The following is a 16,186-nucleotide window of genomic DNA, read 5'->3' as shown; positions in this document are numbered from 1 at the left end:
CAGGGTCAGAACTGAGGAAAACACGGGTTAGTGGTGGGCTGGAACAAAAGCCCGTAAACAAAATGCAGCCATCCAACCCCGATATAGAGCATTCGAAAATGTCACAACTACTTCATCTGAGAATGTACAAGATAGAAGCAAGAGAAGAACTCTTACTTTTCTCAACCTCAGGTGACCCCACCTCTCCATGTCTGAGCCCAAGTACCTCCCTGGAGTGGAACCTATCAGATACACCCTGAGGAGACGAGAGGAGGAGCTGTCAACATCTCAAATGGGTCCAGTTCAGTTGGCATGAAGTGGGAACCCCCCAAAAAATGAGTTATTATGGACACGGTAGTACCTAATATGTGTCAAATGTTTTCAGCTGTGTCGTGCCAATTGAACATGATCATCGTTCAACATCGTCTCACCTGGTCTCAGACAGGTCATGCTCTCTGATCCTCTGAATCCAGTCGGCGATTTCGGGGGCACGATAGGCCCCCAGGTACTCCAGGAGGTCCCGCTTGAAAAGGGTGGGAGACTCCCCCGCTGTCTCTGGACTCCCCTTGGGTAACCGTAAATACAGAGGACTCATCCACAACCTGAGGCACACACACACACAGAAAGATACACAATACAACATCTGATAAATATTACTGCACACATTACAATAATACAACCCCTAGTCATCAGTGTTCTGATGAATCCCCATGAGCCTGCATTTCCCCTCAGGGGATCAATGACGTGTATTTCATTCATCATTCGAGACAAAATAAACACAGCGAGACAATCTCACAACATCAACACACCCTGCATAATATTCCTGTCATCATCCACAGCATGACAGAGGCTGAAAGCCAGGGTGGGGTGACAGATATTCCATGCGTGTGTGATATGACTAGGGATGCACGATATATCGGTAAGCATATCAGAATCGGACGATTTTAGCTAAAAACTGCTAACATCGGCCTGATCTGTAGTTTAACGCCGATGTCAAAGCTGACGTGCATACCTATATAACGTAGGTCAATGACGTAAAGATGTCACGACAAATACAGCTCTACACGTGCAACACAGCACTCCTAACCTAGCCCACAATGTCTGAGGACATACGTAAATGCCAAGAAAATAACTTTTTGGTCAGTGTGTGTTTCAACTATTTAACTGTACTAGAAAAAGGCTTAAAAGGCCGCTAATTGTTTTAAATATCGGTTATAGGTATTGGGTTTTTTGGCAAGGAAAATATCGGATATCGGCCAAAAATGTCATAGCAGTGTATCCCTAGATGTGACCCCAATGACAGGGCAGGCTGCTACAAAATAGAACAGGACAGAGGTCATCAATATGGATTCCAGACACCAGGAAGCCATTCTAGGTAGATGCCAAAACCAGACATATAACTACAACTACTTCAACATGATGATCAGATATAGACAGAGTAAAAAAGGAATGTGATTTTGAGAGTCTCTCTGTGTGTGTGTGTGGAGTGACAGGGAGAGAAGAGAGAGTGAGAAACCGTATTTAAGTAAGGGAGGAGTTAGGCGAAGGAGAAGCCAAACTATAGTTCTTTAAATGCGGCTCTCTCTGTTAGTCTCTCTAATGGAGCTGGTTTCAAGGGTTAGGGAGAGGGGGAGTAGAAAGTAAATGATCTGAGGGAATCACCTGAATGACAGAATAAAAAAAAAATGGGATGATTACATCTCTACTGTTTGTGTAAGAGAGAGATGAACTGCAGAGATATTGAATAGGCCTATGTGTTTCTGTAAAATAATCAGTGCAGGTTCCTTCCTATGAAAGGTTTTGGCCCCAAAAAATGAAAAACGTGCCCCGTTACCATTTGGGTATGAAATGCGCCTCATTTCAGCCTGCTGAGTGAGTTGTCATGGAAACCAAGAGAAAATGTGTTATTAACGTGGGAATGAATAGACATCACGATGACAGCTATTCAACTCAGATATGAGACTAATGTTGTTGTTATTTAAACCACAAACTAACAACTTTAAAGGCACCTGGTTCTCCGGCAATGCAAGAAACCTGGGCAAAAACAGGAAATCAATAACTTAATCATTAACAATAGAATTATGAAGTTCACCTTATCTCAACTGAGAGTGTCGAAACTGTCACCTAGCATAGCAATCAGTCTATAGAAATGGTAGTTTTCAAACATGGCCACTGTCAGAGACTCACCCCTGTGTTTTCTGGTACCAGTCTGCTCTGATCATGTTGGAGGTAAGGATGACCACTCTGAAGCCTTCCTCGTACCACAGCAACATCATCTTCCTGACAACACAAGATGGAGGACACATGTCAATTGACGACACAAACAAGCATGCAGATGCACCATACATATACAAACACACAGGCAACATACAACAACTGAACCACAACAACATTCAACTTCAAGAGACTTTGCAGATTTGTATTCTGTATTTATCTAGTGAATCTGATTAAGATGCAACACCATCTTCACTGCTCTGTTTAGTATAATGTATCTCATGTATTATCAAACTCCTGAAATCTTACCTAACCTCAGCTGGTGAATCTACCATACCTTTCCAGGGTCATTCATACAATCTATCCTGGAGCATTAATACAAAGTAATAGCCCTTATAGAACGAAGAGAGTACATAATTCCACCACATCAGTATTCTGAGGGAGATAAACACTAAGTGCATTTTAGCTACTAGAGCAATTTCACACCAGGAAGGCTCAAAGATATTTATGATGTTTAGGATTTTCCTGAAATAAAATAAATAAAGGTCCTTGGGAGGAAGAATGTTTGGCATACCTTCAAAGTCTGTATTCAACATTATTATTGAGAAACAATTGATTCAAGTTTAAGAAAACGTCATTTTGGCCTTACATAACAATGAGTCTGTCGATGCTACAAAGCCAGTCTTGGTGTCATTTGAAACCTCACTGTGTGCTCTGAAATATGAGTAGTGTTTAAAATAACATTTCTTTACAGACAATTAAAAATATAAACGTAAATCTCTCAAAAGTACCCTTTTTAACAATATACTGTACAAGCACATCTCATTTCCAGAGTGGGCTCTCTTAATACATATGATTTGGAATTCAAATGCATTCAGGAAAGTATTCAGACACCTTGATTTTTCCACATTTTGTTAAGTTACAGCCTTATTCTAAAATTGATTAAATAGTTTCCCCCCCCTCATCAATCTACACTCAATACCCCATAATTACAAAGCAAAAACAGGTTGACATTTTTGCAAATTTATTAAAAATAACTGAAATATCACATTTACATAAGTATTCAGAACAATTACTCAGTACTTTGTTGAAGCACCTTTGGCAGCTACAAAAGCCCGAGTCTTCTTGGATATGATGCTGCAAGCTTGGCACACATGTTTTTGGGGAGTTTCTCCCATTCCTCTCTGCAGATCCTCTCAAGCTCTGTCAGGTTGGATGGGGAGCTTCGCTGCACAGCTATTTTCAGGTCTCTCCAGAGATGTTAGATCAGGTTCATGTTCGGGCTCTGTGGCTGGGCCAGTAAAGCACATTCAGAGACTTGTCCCGAAGCCACTCCTGCGTTGTCTTGGCTGTGTGCTTAGGGTCGTTGTCCTGTTGGAAGGTGAACCTTCGCCCCAGTCTGAGGTCCTGAGTGCTCTGGAGCAGGTTTTCAACAAGGATCTCTCTGTACTTTGCTATGTTCATCTTTGCCTCGGTCCTGAATTGTCTCCCAGTCCCTGCCGCTGAAGAACATCCCAACAGCATGATGCTGCCACTGCCATGATTCACCATAGGGATGGTGCCAGGTTTCCTCCAGACGTGACGCTTGGCATTCAGGCCAAAGAGTTCAATCGTGGTTTCGTCAGACCAGACAATCTTGTTTCTCAAGCAGAGATGTTGTCCTTCTGGAACGTTCTCCAATCTCCACAGAGTACTCGAGAGCTCTGTCAGAGTCACATCGGGTTCTTGGTCACCTCCCTGACCAAGGCCCTTCTCCCCTGATTGCTCAGTTTGGCCAGGCGGCCAGCTCCAAGAAGGGTCTAGGTGTTTCCAATCTTCTTCCATTTAAGAATGATGAAGGCCACTGTGTTCTTGGGGATCTTCAATGCTACAGAAATGTTTTGGTACCCTTCCCAAGATCTGTGCCTCGACACAATCCTGTCTCGGAGCTCTACGGCCTTCGACCTCGAGGCTTGGTTTTTGCTCTGACATGCACTGTCAAATGTGGGAACTTACATAGACAAGTGTGAGCCTTTCCAAATCTAGTCCAATCCAGTTGTAGAAACATCAAGGATTATCAATGGAAACAGGATGCACCGGAGCTTTTCTAGTCTCATAGCAAAGTGTCTAGTGTAAATAAGGTATTTTTGTTTTTTTAACATTTGGAAAAATGTATAAAAACCTGTTTTTGCATTGTCATTATGGGGTATTGTGTGTAGGCTGCTGAGGAAAAAAACTATATTTAATCCATTTTAGAATTAAGGCTGAAAAGTAACAAAATTTGGAAAAATTCAAGGGGTCTGAATACTTTCCGAAGGCTCTGTATCGACCTTAACCCAATCACAGCCCTCCTTTAATATTGCACATTCAGCGAATGACCATTTCCTTTGAATCTATTTTTCCATTCATTGTGTTGGTGGTGCGCATAAAACGTATGATAACTTATTTGCCATTCTGGCACGGAAATGACCAGCAGTTTAATGTGTTAAAACTCTATTGAACTGGAGGAGCTGAAGGTAACGAACACTTAAGTTTCACAGACATTGGTTTGGTGTTTTCCAAAGTTTGAAAAATATACCATTAGATGCCTTTTAGAAACTCCAGGCAGAGAAATATATGAATGTCAAACACTCCTACGGAGAATAAATTGAGATCCTGTGTTAGGAGGATTTGAAAAATCCTTTCTATTAATCTCTTGGAGGAAAACCTCTTCATGATTCAATGAGACGAGAAGAGAGAGGAGAGCGTTCCTCTGATTGCTCATCTTGTTGTGTTTGTGACTGTGTGTATGTACCTCTCTGTGTAGGTGTAGCCTGTGTGTGTGTGCCTAATATTGTGTAAGTAACTGTGCGTGTGTGTCTTCAGCCCGAGGTCGAACTAATCACGGAGCAGCAAAGTGCAACCCACCAGAGCAGACACGGGTGTTAGACGAGGATTATCTAGGCATCAATATTTTATTTACCCACTACAAAAATCTCTCAAAAAAGGGAGAGATCACCCCCGAGGCATCCAACCTCAGTCTCCGAGTACCTGAATAAACCATAAGAATCATTCAACCCAGCGATAGGGGAGCAGGGAGAAATCAAACGTATAAGTATGCAACAATGGAAACAGAGACTAGCTCTCCTGTTTAACACTTAGAATAAAACAGAATAGTTAAGATGAAGACTTAAGCAGTGTTGCGCAGACAGATCGGATGAAAGTAGTGTACAAAGTAGTTTCCCACTAATCAGTTATCATCTCATGTAACAGACAACCTGGCTTTCCAGTTTGTTCTCAAGTTGACATTTAGAGTAGTTACTGAGTGTTATAATGGCAGTGGAAAGGCGATAGTACAGAATACTGATCCAGGCTCACTTGCATGTTGAGTGGAGGTATGATAGGTGACTTTTGCACGCTGCCTTCAATTTCAGATCCTTCCTCTCGGGTTAACATTAATGTGCATTAAAAGGTACACTTAGCTAAAGCATCGTTTGTTTGGGCTCCAGCTCCACAGCACTTTGAATTGAAAAACAAAGAGAACCCTGGTCCTGACTCTGTGAGCTCGTTCTTCAGAGACCAACTGAACACATTTACCTATGAAACCATATTCCGCTCAGGCCTTATGCGTCTCCACCGTTTGATGTAGAAAATAAGCATATCCAACTCAGTGAGACAATTCTTCAAAACTCCCGATCAAATTACAAAAAGGTACATGGATAATATATGGTGCAAGGGGAGAAAAATAACACGTACGTGTGGTGTGTTCCGAAAGCAATATCCAGTTTGGCCTGTTAGGAGACAAACAGAAGATCCAAATGAACACAGATGAGGCACGGATGGCTCATTAGGATATTACAGTTGGCTGGCTAGCAGACTGCTTTTTGGCGATTAGGTAAATGACTTTACTTCAAAAAACTTTTACAGAAGACTGTGATTCAAATAATACCTCAAAATAGGTCAGGAGAGAAAGAATAGGAGAATGGAGCAGAAGAAATAGTCTAAGTCGATTTGAATCGTTTGAGTTTTGGTAGTGAGTCAATGTCTCTTATCAATGTCTCCCTCTGGTGGGCTACGGTGTAAAATACAATGTGACACAATGTGAATATTTTTGTGGGAAACAAAGGCAAGAGGAGAGTGAGAGGAAGGTGGAGGAGAACTAGGCGTGAGGGAAGTAAATTGAGATAAGAGGGGAAGCCCGTAAGAAGGGCAAGTAAAAAAAAAAAGAGAGGTTGCAGAGGAGAGGAGAAAAAGAGAAGAAGGTTAGAGATGTACTACCTGGCAGAATCGGACTTGACTGTAGGGCTGGGCTTGCTGGAGCAGACGGGCCTTGGCCTCTCTCTTGTCTCCGTGGACAATCAGAACAGGCTTGTCTCTGTAGAACAGACAGGCCAGGGTGTCACCTTCACCAGTAGTAATAGTAGCAGGGTTTAAATACATCAAATTACATTTTATTGGTCGAGTACACATACTTTGCAGATGTTATCACGGATGTAGCGAAATGCTTATGTTACTAGCTCCAACAGTGCAGTAATACCTAACAATACACGCAAATCCCCAAAAAAGAAAAGGAATTAAGAAATATAGAAATACTAGAACAAGCAATGTCAGAGTCTGAGAAATAAATATATACACTACCGTTCAAAAGGTTATGGTCACTTAGAAATATATCTTTTGAAAGAAAAGCACTTTTTTTATAACATCAAATTTATCAGAAATACAGTGTTAACATTGTTAATGTTGTAAATGACTATTGTAGCTGGAAACAGATTTGTAATGGATTATTTACAAAGGTCAACAGAGGCCAATTATCTGCAACCATCACTCCTGTGTTACAATGGCACATTGTGTTAGCTAATCCAAGTTTATCATTTTAAAAGGCTAATTAATCATTAGAAAACCCTTTTGCAATTATGTTAGCACAGCTGAAAACTATTGTGCTGATTTTAAAGAAGCAATACAACTGGCCTTCTTTAGACTAGTTGAGTATCTGGAGCATCAGTATGTGGGTTCGATTACAGACTTAAAATGGCCAGAAATAAAGACTTTCTTCTGAAACTTGCTGTGTAATACACCTCACAAGTCCTCAACTGGCAGCTTCATTAAATAGTACCCGCAAAACACCAGTCTCAACATAAACAGTGACTCTGGGATGCTGGCCTTCTAGGAAGAGTTCCTCTGTCCAGTGTCTGTTCTTTTGTCCATCTTAATCTTTTATTGGTCAGTCTGAGATATGGCTTTTTCTTTGCAACTCTGCCTAGAAGGCCAGCATCCCAGAGTCGCCTCTTCACTGTTGATGTTGAGACTGGTGTTTTGCGGGTACTATTTAATGAAGCTGCCAGTCTGGTTCTTAAACTAGACACTAATGTACTTGCGTCCTCTTGCTCAGTTGTGCACCGGGGCCTCCCACTTCTCTTTCTATTCTGGGTAGACCCAGTTTGCGCTGTTCCATGAAGGGAGTAGTACTCAGCATTGTACGAGATCTTCAGGTTACTTGGACATTTCTCATATGGAATAGCCTTAATTTCTCAGAACAACAATAGACTGACGAGTTACAGAAGAAAGTCTTTGTTTCTGGCCATTTCGAGCCTGTAATCGAACCCACAAATACTGATGCTCAAGATACTAAAGTAGGCCAGTTTTATTGCTTCTTTAAATCAGAACAGTATTCAGCTGTGCTAACGTAATTGCAAAAGGGTTTTCTAATGATCAATTAGCCTTTTAAAATTATAAACTTGGATTAGCTAACACAACGTGCCATTGGAAGACAGGAGTGATGGTTGTAGATAATGGGCCTCTGTACGCCTATGTAGATATTCCATTTTTTAAAAAAAATCTTCCGTTTCCAGCTATAATGGTCATTTACAACATTAACAATGTCTACACTGTATTTCTGAACAATTTGATGTTAATTTAATGGATTTTTTTTGTTGCTTTTCTTTCAAAAACAAGGACATTTCTAAGTGACCCCAAACTTTTGAAATAGTGTATAAAGCTCATCTGGTATACTCATGTCACGGTGAGGTGATTTTTAAAAGCACATACTGTTTTGATGATAAGTTTGATGTGATTTTTGAGAGCATTTGCATTGATGTCAGAGTGGTTAGAGGGACAACAGAGACCTGAGTACCAGGCTATTAGTGACCTGATGAGCATTAGCAAGTTGGGTACTACTAACACATGTCCAGAGTGCATAAGAAAAGATTTCCGTGACTCAATTGTCACCTAGGATTTTACTGCGGTCATGACTAATGACTGCCGGTGTGGTGGTAATACGGTCACTGCAACAGCTCTAATCTGGACTTGGAAGAGTTCCAGTGTTGGATAGCCATAGCCAGCTAAGCAACATGGCATCCCTCTGTTTGAGCCAGGTGTTTGAGTAGGTTAAACTAGCTAGCTGCATTAGCTATCTAAGTAAGTGAATGTGAAAGTGACAAAATACTAAATAGAGCTAGCTCTCTCTTGCTACTCATACATTTTTTTTTAAAGAAATGAATTTGTTAAAATGTTCAACTATTCTCTTTCTGTGTCAAATACTCACCACATTGTATGCATTGCAGTGCTGGCTAGCTGTAGCTTATGTTTTCAGTACTACATTCATTCTCTGATCATTTGATTGGGTGGACAACATGTCAGTCAAGAACTGATAGGTTGGAGAACGTCCCCCAGAACGTGTCATAATTACTGTGTAAGTTTATGGAGGATGAAAACAAACTGTCCACCAGCTACACCATGGTGCTACCCTACAGAATGCTATTGAGGCTATTGTAGACCATTGTAAAACAGTGTTTTAATAAATTATTTGCTGAAGTGAATATATTTAGTATAGTTTTATTTAAAAAGGATAACTTTAATGTTTCACAATTTAAAAAATTCTGAAATTCACTGGAGGAGGATGGTGGTCCCTTTCCTCTGAAGAGCCGCCACAGGTTGCAGGACATTGGTTGAAATTCTCCAGGAGAAATTGATGTTCAGTCGGTTCGGCGTCCTTTTACACTAGAAAATCATGAGCCGATCACCACAGAGTGTGTTCCCAAACCATATCGTTGGTGCCGGCTATCGTGGGGAAAGACACCGCATCTCAGTATGGAGTACAAAAATGTTATCTTAGCTGGTAACTTTATTCCTTGTGACAGGTACATTTACTGCAGCATTAACCAGGTTTCCATACAACCTTTTTATGTCAGATAAAAAAAACTAATTGACAGGCCTGATGGAAACAGAAACAGAAAATGTGTGTGTAAACTTATCAAATGTCGACAAAACAAAATACACAAGACAAAGTGGGTTATTTTGTGTCGGTAAAATTAATAATGCGAGAAAGGTCAGTGGAAGCCCTTTTATGCGTAAATATTGAAAAATAACCCTCATATCGAAGTAAACTTGGAGTCACACAATGACATGTTGTGTGGTCCTCCCACTACAGATTAAATAAATGATGAACTTCACAGGGTGGTGAAAGTGCAAGTTGAGGAGCTTGATGTCCAATAAATATTGAGGGTCTTATGCTGGTGAAATGATCATCGATGCTTGGCTGCCGTTTGACAAATGAAAATAATCTCGCTCTTTAGTACACAATAATCTCATGTAGGCTATAAGCGCACGTGCCAATACCAGAGTGGGCACACTCGCTATATAACACAACATTTTTTGTGAGAAAACCATTAGTTGATTTGAAAATGCGATGGGAACCCATTTAACTTGTATTTTTTATTTGGTACATGGGAATTTAACTGCAAAAAGGAATTTTTATGTGCACTACGTCATCACGCACATTCTTTTATCTGCAACAAGTCAATTTGATGGAAACATCTCTGGTAGAAAAAGGTCCATATTGTTTTCTTGCGGGTTTTAGAATATTCGCATGAAATATGTCACCAATTGGATGGAAACCTAGCTATAGCCTATGTTACAATAATATTAGGCCTAATATATCTAAATGATAGATTAATATGAATGAAAGTCTAATTTACACATCTCCATCTAGCTTTCTGGGGTCACCATATATGAACTGCAGGTTGGGCCATGGGGTGTTTCCTTTCGGTTCTGGGGGTGTTGGAAACGAATCTGATGGTTGTCAGCTGTATATAGTTTGAGCTTAACAAAGAGTAGGGCATTACCTGAACTCAGGTGGGTACTGCTGCAACATCCAGGCAATGTCAAAGCAGTAGTTGAACTACAAACGAAAGGACAGATAACAAAACTAAAATAGGCAAACTGTCTTTCATCTCCTTGAGTCAACCGAGCAACATATTTCAGTACTAGTGCATCTCAATGATCTCATACCTGCACAGATTCCTTCAGTGTCCCGAACAAAGGAGAGAGGATTTCTGAAATAAGGACACAGAACCATTGATGATTACCTGGGGAGTCATACAAGTCTCTACTGTCAACACAGACATTAGAGCAGAGAGAGTATTCATTCACCTTTGATGTGCAGAGCCCCAGTGTTGTACCTCTTCTCCAGCCCTGTGACCTTGTTGAGGTAGAACCTGTATGTGTCATTGACAGGAGGCACGCTAGTCTCAAAGAAGTCATCTGGTTCGTCTATGTAGTAGGTTCTGCCATGGGGGCTGGGAGGCCTTTCCTCCACCTTTGCCTTCTTCAGCTTGGGGTTCGACCTCTTGGGTTGAGGGTCTTTCTGTCCTGAACTTTGACCTTTATCCTTATCGTCATCATCACTGTCTGAGAGAGCCCAGCCTGAAATTGAATCATCATCTTTCTTCCTCTTACCAGCCAGAAAGGGGCTGGATTGGTTGGATTCATACTTTACTGGCTTCAATTGGCTGGCCTGGGCTGCATGTCTGGCCTCAGAGCCAATAGAGAGGGGGGTTGCAGCAGTCACTGTGTCAGATTTAGGTTCAGGTTTCACCTCTATGGAAGGTGGAGGATCAGGATCATGTTTGGGTTGGTGGAAGTTGGAGCCTATCTTGGGGGAGTTGTGGTTAGATTCTGAAGATGTGTGTTGGTCAGGCGGGGGGCTGCCAAACAACAGAGGGCTGTTGTTGTTTGAGGCAGAAGGGAGAGGGTCATCGTTGTCGTCATCGCTGCTGGAGAGTGTCCATTTTCCGTGCTGACTCGCCTGTGACATTTCTGATCTGCGAGAGGTGAGAGAAAGGGTGAGAGGTCAATGTTGATTGGTTATGGTCAGAAGTTAGCAACAGGAGGCCCATGGTTGTCAGCTTCACAATCAAAGGAACAACTGGTCACTGATCTAAAGTCAGTTTTGTCCACCCCCCCGAGTGAATTATATTATGTTTAGGATTGAGATGAAAGGCTGATCCTAGAACTGTGGTTCGGGGCCACATATATAGGGCAAGTATATGTTATCGACATAACCTGGCCTTTACCACCACTGGTATACATACTATAGCAGGGTATGACTATGATAGCCACTACACTAGTCATTGGGAAGATATCCCCAGAGGTGGACTGGATATTCTCCAATAATTCAGCCTCTAGTTATTAGAAGGGAATACTGTAACGTTACTATAACTGCTACATTGAAAGAGATTGCACTGTACAGCAAAGTGTCAGTGCCACACAGACTTTAATAAAACACATATTACTACACTGAACTGTTTTGTAAACCGTACACGCCCACTTAGTTTCTAGGCACATTCTTGCAAAAAAAGATGAGAAAATAGCTTTCAAAGTCAAACTACATCAAAACTACATGCAAGACTAATTGCAAGTAATGCTTTAACTAGCCAGTCATCAAGAATGTCATTAACAAAATCCAATGATGTGGTGGCGCGAAATACTCACTGCCAGGAGTTGAATTGTTGAAGTTGCGGGCAACAATTTTCTCAAATATTGCTATAACGATGCATAAATCTTTGATCTAATACCAGAAACAAGAATACTTCCGAAGTAAGTGGCTTATTGCATAACCCAGTCTGATAACTATGTAATATATTATTGAATGATAAATGTTTCGCTTTTTAGAAGCGTCTCGTTGTCATGTTTTGCTAAACGGTGTAACTGAAACGTCCATCCCCAGCGAAACATGAAGTAAGTAATATTAGTTCCTATGTCGCGACCCGAGCTGACTTTTTGTCCAATCGCTTTTCACGACACTGTGAATGGCTACATGGTCAATCTGACATCTGCAGTGGCAGTACAAGGATCTGCAGGTGAATCCGATGAATGCTGTGGAGCCACTGCATTCACCTCGCATTTCCAGATCAAGCAAACATAGGCTTTAAAGCATTTACTGTGATTCAGCATCAGTAAGGCGTCCGTATTGTTAAACCAAGTAATGACCAATGTCCAGCAGATGTATATGCGTTTTGTTTTTCCGGATGTCTAACCCACATTTTCAGGACTTGAGGCGAAGGGAGAGGGATAACTGGGGCCAAAATACTGTCTTCTCCAGCAGGTGGCGTTCTTTCCGCTCACCAAGCGAGGAGTTTTTGTATGGAGGTCAGTAACCACGTTTCCATCCACATTTTTTATGCAAGTAATAACATATCTAAAAAATCACAACAGCTGTGATGGAAACAGGTAGTTTCGGAACAATTTTATAAATGCTGACAGATAATTCGTTTGTTCGACATGGTGGGATCTTTGTGTCAGTGAAATTAATTATGCGAGAAAATAAATCGCGGTGGAAACGCCTTCATGTGCCAATATTGATATAGCCTAAAAAAACAAATATTTAAGTAAACTTGGGAGTCCCGTTATGACTCATAACCATGCCGTTTTAGGCTACAGAATAAATAATGTACTTCACAGGGTGGTGAAAGTGCAAGGATATAAGTTTATGTAAAACATGTTTTTTTTAAGTATTTGGATCTACTTCATTAATGTTGGACAGTAGTTACATTATTAGAAATTATTGTCAGTGACCAAATGTAGGCCTATTTAAGTATTCATGTTTCTAACAACTTGGGTCAAATGCCTCAAATTAATCAATTAGTCCGTTTAAATAAATATCAAGGGTCTTATTATGGTGACATGATGATCAATGCTTGGCTGTCCTTTGACAAATACAAATAATAATATTTTGTCCATAAATCTCATTAGACTCATGTAGTAGACTACCCACACTGTATCTGCAAACTGTTGGCAAGAGCCTACATGCCATGATCAGAGTGAGCACTATTGCTATATAACCAGGGGCGTGTTTTTTTATTAAACAAATAATTAATAACATTAAATAATTTATCTTCCGTGTTAGGCGGAGCAACACGGAAACCCAAGAGCAGACAGGGATGAATGAACCAAGATGTTTATTGTAACACAGGGAGATATGTAGTGCAGATTTGGGGAAGCTTGGATGAGTTGAAAACTTGTTGTGGAGACTGAGGTTGGAGTGAGCTGGGTAGAACCGGGTAAATAGGTCCAGAGGGGAATCGAAGGTAGTGGTGGTGAGCTAAATCCAGAACATGGTAGTAGGGTGGTGAGATGTGGAACAGAAGACAGGAGCCAGAGACAGAGAGGTAAACTGCAATGAGAGGATAAACAGCGTCAGGCAGGGAAACAGGCACAGCAGCGTAACAGGATCTTGAATAATCATAAATAGCTAGAACCATGAACTGACTGAGCAGAGATTACAATCTGGCAGAGTGGAAGTGGCAGGACTGAGTATTTGTAGGGGTCTTTATTATGGAACAAGTTGCAGCTGGTAGGGATCTGCTCTGACTCCAGCACACCTGTCTCCAACCACACAGAGAGGGAGAGAGAGTGAGTGTACTGGGGGAGTAACAGCAAGAAGACACCGGATGAACACAAGAGGCCGTAGCTGGAGCAGATGTGACATTTCGTCTCTCTGTGTTTCATCATTTTCCTTCAATTCGCAAGAGGCTAAACGTATCTCACAGGAGAATGCATCCGAGTGAGCATACAGTGCCCCTCTGTCGCTCTATGTGTATGCCATCTATCTGATGCTGTCTGGTCCAAAAGAGTATGACATTGTTGTTGCCCGTAGTATTGAATGCAAGGGAAGCCAGATAGGATTTGGCCTCCCTTGATAAAACATTTTTTATAAAATAATAGTGAGTGAGCTCAAGTGTGAATGGTCCTGGCACACCAAAAAGAGGTGTCAAGGGAAGCCAGTTTGGATTTGGTGTCACTCCTATCAAATTGCACTGCGAGCATACATCATTTACAGAAACAACTTGAATTGTTGCATCTTGTTGTATTGTTGTCCTCCAGTGACTAGCTAGCTAAATTTAGCTCTTTCATAAATTAGCCATGGATGGAGATAGGGATTTAGATGTGTGGTTTTACTTTATTCTCTGTGCTGGCCAATGATTAGAACTGTGATTCTGATCCAACCATTAATTCGTACATTGTGCCCCTGGCCTGAGAGGATGGAAGTTCAATATGTAGCTAGATGTGGAAGGCTAATGTTAACTAGCTAATGTTGCCCATGAAAGGAAGTTAGGCTAGCGAGCAAGCATTTTAGCCAGGTAGCCTAAGAATTTTTTTTAAAAGTGTGAACTGTATAACAGAGTGATAGACCGTTTCCTCAACATGAAAGAGAGCAGGATGGTGTTGGCGTTTCTCTACAAGTAGGGTGAGTCAACATGTTTATTATACATGCAGGAATGAGCACACACACACTGAAATCAGAAACATGGACAGACATCATATTTAGCTTACAGTGATTGGACTAAATTGTTATTGGGATATTTTAGTTGTCACTGTATTAGACTAAGCCCCTGTTGGAGCGTATTTTTTCCTATAAAAAAAAAATAAGAGGTAGGCCTACCTGTTTGACAGAAGCAATTATGCTATCCATAGATTTGTCAGTATAGTCAAATCCTCCAATACTGTCACTCCTTATATACCGCCGTATTTCAAATCAAATTGTATTAGTCACATGCGCCAAATACAACAGGTATTCCTTTCACCTTACAGTGAAATGCTTACTTACAAGACTCTAATCAACAATGCAGTTTAAAAAATATGAATAAGAAATAAAAGGAACAGTCATTGAAGAGCAGCAGTAAAATAACAATAGCGCGACTATATACAGGGGGTACCGGTACAGAGTCAATGTGTGGGGGCACCGGTTAGTCGAGATAATTGAGGTAATATGTACATGTAGGCAGTGTTATTAAAGTGACTATGCATAGATAATAACCTAGGAGTAGCAGCGGCATAAAAAGGGGGGGGGGGCAATGCAAATAGTCTGGGTAGCCATTTGATTAGATGTTCAGGAGTCTTATGGCTTGGGGGTAGAAGCTGTTTAGAAGCCTCTTGGACCTAGACTTGGCGCTATGGTACCGCTTGCAGTGTGGTTACCGAGAGAACAGACCATTTTTAGGGCCTTCTAACACCGCCTGGTATAGAGGTCCACAATGGGTGAAAGCTTGGCCCCAGTGATGTACTGGGTCGTACGCACTACCCTCTGTAGTGCCTTGCGGTCGGGAGGCCGAGCAGTTGCCATACCAGGCAGTGATGCAACCAGCCAGGATGCTCTCGATAGTGCAGATGTAGAACCTTAAGAGGATCTGAGGACCCATGCCAAATCTTTTCAGTCTCCTGAGGGGGAATAGGTTTTCTCGTGCCCTCTTCACAACTGTCTTGGTATGCTTGGACCATGTTAGTTTGTTGGTGATGTGGACACTAAGGAACCCAAACCTCTCAACCTGAGCCACTACAGCCCCATCGATGAGTATGGAGGCATGCTCAGTCCTCCTTTTCCTGTAGTCCACAATCATTTCCTTTGTCTTGATCACGTTGAGGGAGAGGTTGTTGTCCTGGCACCACACGGCCAGGTCTCTGACCTCCTCCCTATAGGCTGTCTAGTCGTTGTCGGTGATCAGGCTGTTGTGCCATCGGCAAACTTAATGATGGTGTTGGACTCATGCCTGGCCTGTGCAGCCATGAGTGAACAGGGAGTACAGAAGGGGACTGAGCACGCACCCAAGAGGCCCCTGTGTTGAGGATTGGTGTGGCGGATGTGTTGTTACCTATCCTTACCACCTGGGGGCGGCCCGTCAGGAAGTCCAGAATACAGTTGCAGAGGGCTTGGTGTGTTTGGTTAAAACTAGGGCTCAAATTGAGTGAGGGTATGCCATAC

At 41.6% G+C, this 16,186-nt stretch overlaps 1 protein-coding gene across 2 annotated transcripts in view; it reads right to left on the bottom strand.

Moving 5' to 3' along the window:
- tdp1 (tyrosyl-DNA phosphodiesterase 1) overlaps positions 1–12,148 on the bottom strand; it is a 57,615-nt gene extending 45,467 nt beyond the window's left edge. For both annotated transcript variants that reach the window (XM_024436851.1, XM_042329821.1), the window contains exons 1-9: positions 11,920–12,148; positions 10,579–11,249; positions 10,438–10,481; positions 10,272–10,327; positions 6,430–6,526; positions 5,908–5,942; positions 2,167–2,259; positions 411–581; positions 157–235 (exon numbers count right to left, since the gene is read on the bottom strand). In XM_024436851.1, the coding sequence (XP_024292619.1) occupies positions 157–235; positions 411–581; positions 2,167–2,259; positions 5,908–5,942; positions 6,430–6,526; positions 10,272–10,327; positions 10,438–10,481; positions 10,579–11,242 (1,239 nt within the window). In that variant the 5' untranslated portion in view covers positions 11,243–11,249; positions 11,920–12,148. The remainder of the gene's footprint in view (positions 1–156; positions 236–410; positions 582–2,166; positions 2,260–5,907; positions 5,943–6,429; positions 6,527–10,271; positions 10,328–10,437; positions 10,482–10,578; positions 11,250–11,919) is intronic.
- Between the last annotated feature and the right edge of the window lie 4,038 nt (positions 12,149–16,186).

This window comes from Oncorhynchus tshawytscha, linkage group LG11 (assembly GCF_018296145.1).
Source record: "Oncorhynchus tshawytscha isolate Ot180627B linkage group LG11, Otsh_v2.0, whole genome shotgun sequence".
NCBI classification, from domain to species: domain Eukaryota; kingdom Metazoa; phylum Chordata; class Actinopteri; order Salmoniformes; family Salmonidae; genus Oncorhynchus; species Oncorhynchus tshawytscha.
The sequence above is the reverse complement of the archived record's forward strand: the minus strand, read 5'-3'. Positions and strand labels throughout refer to the sequence as shown.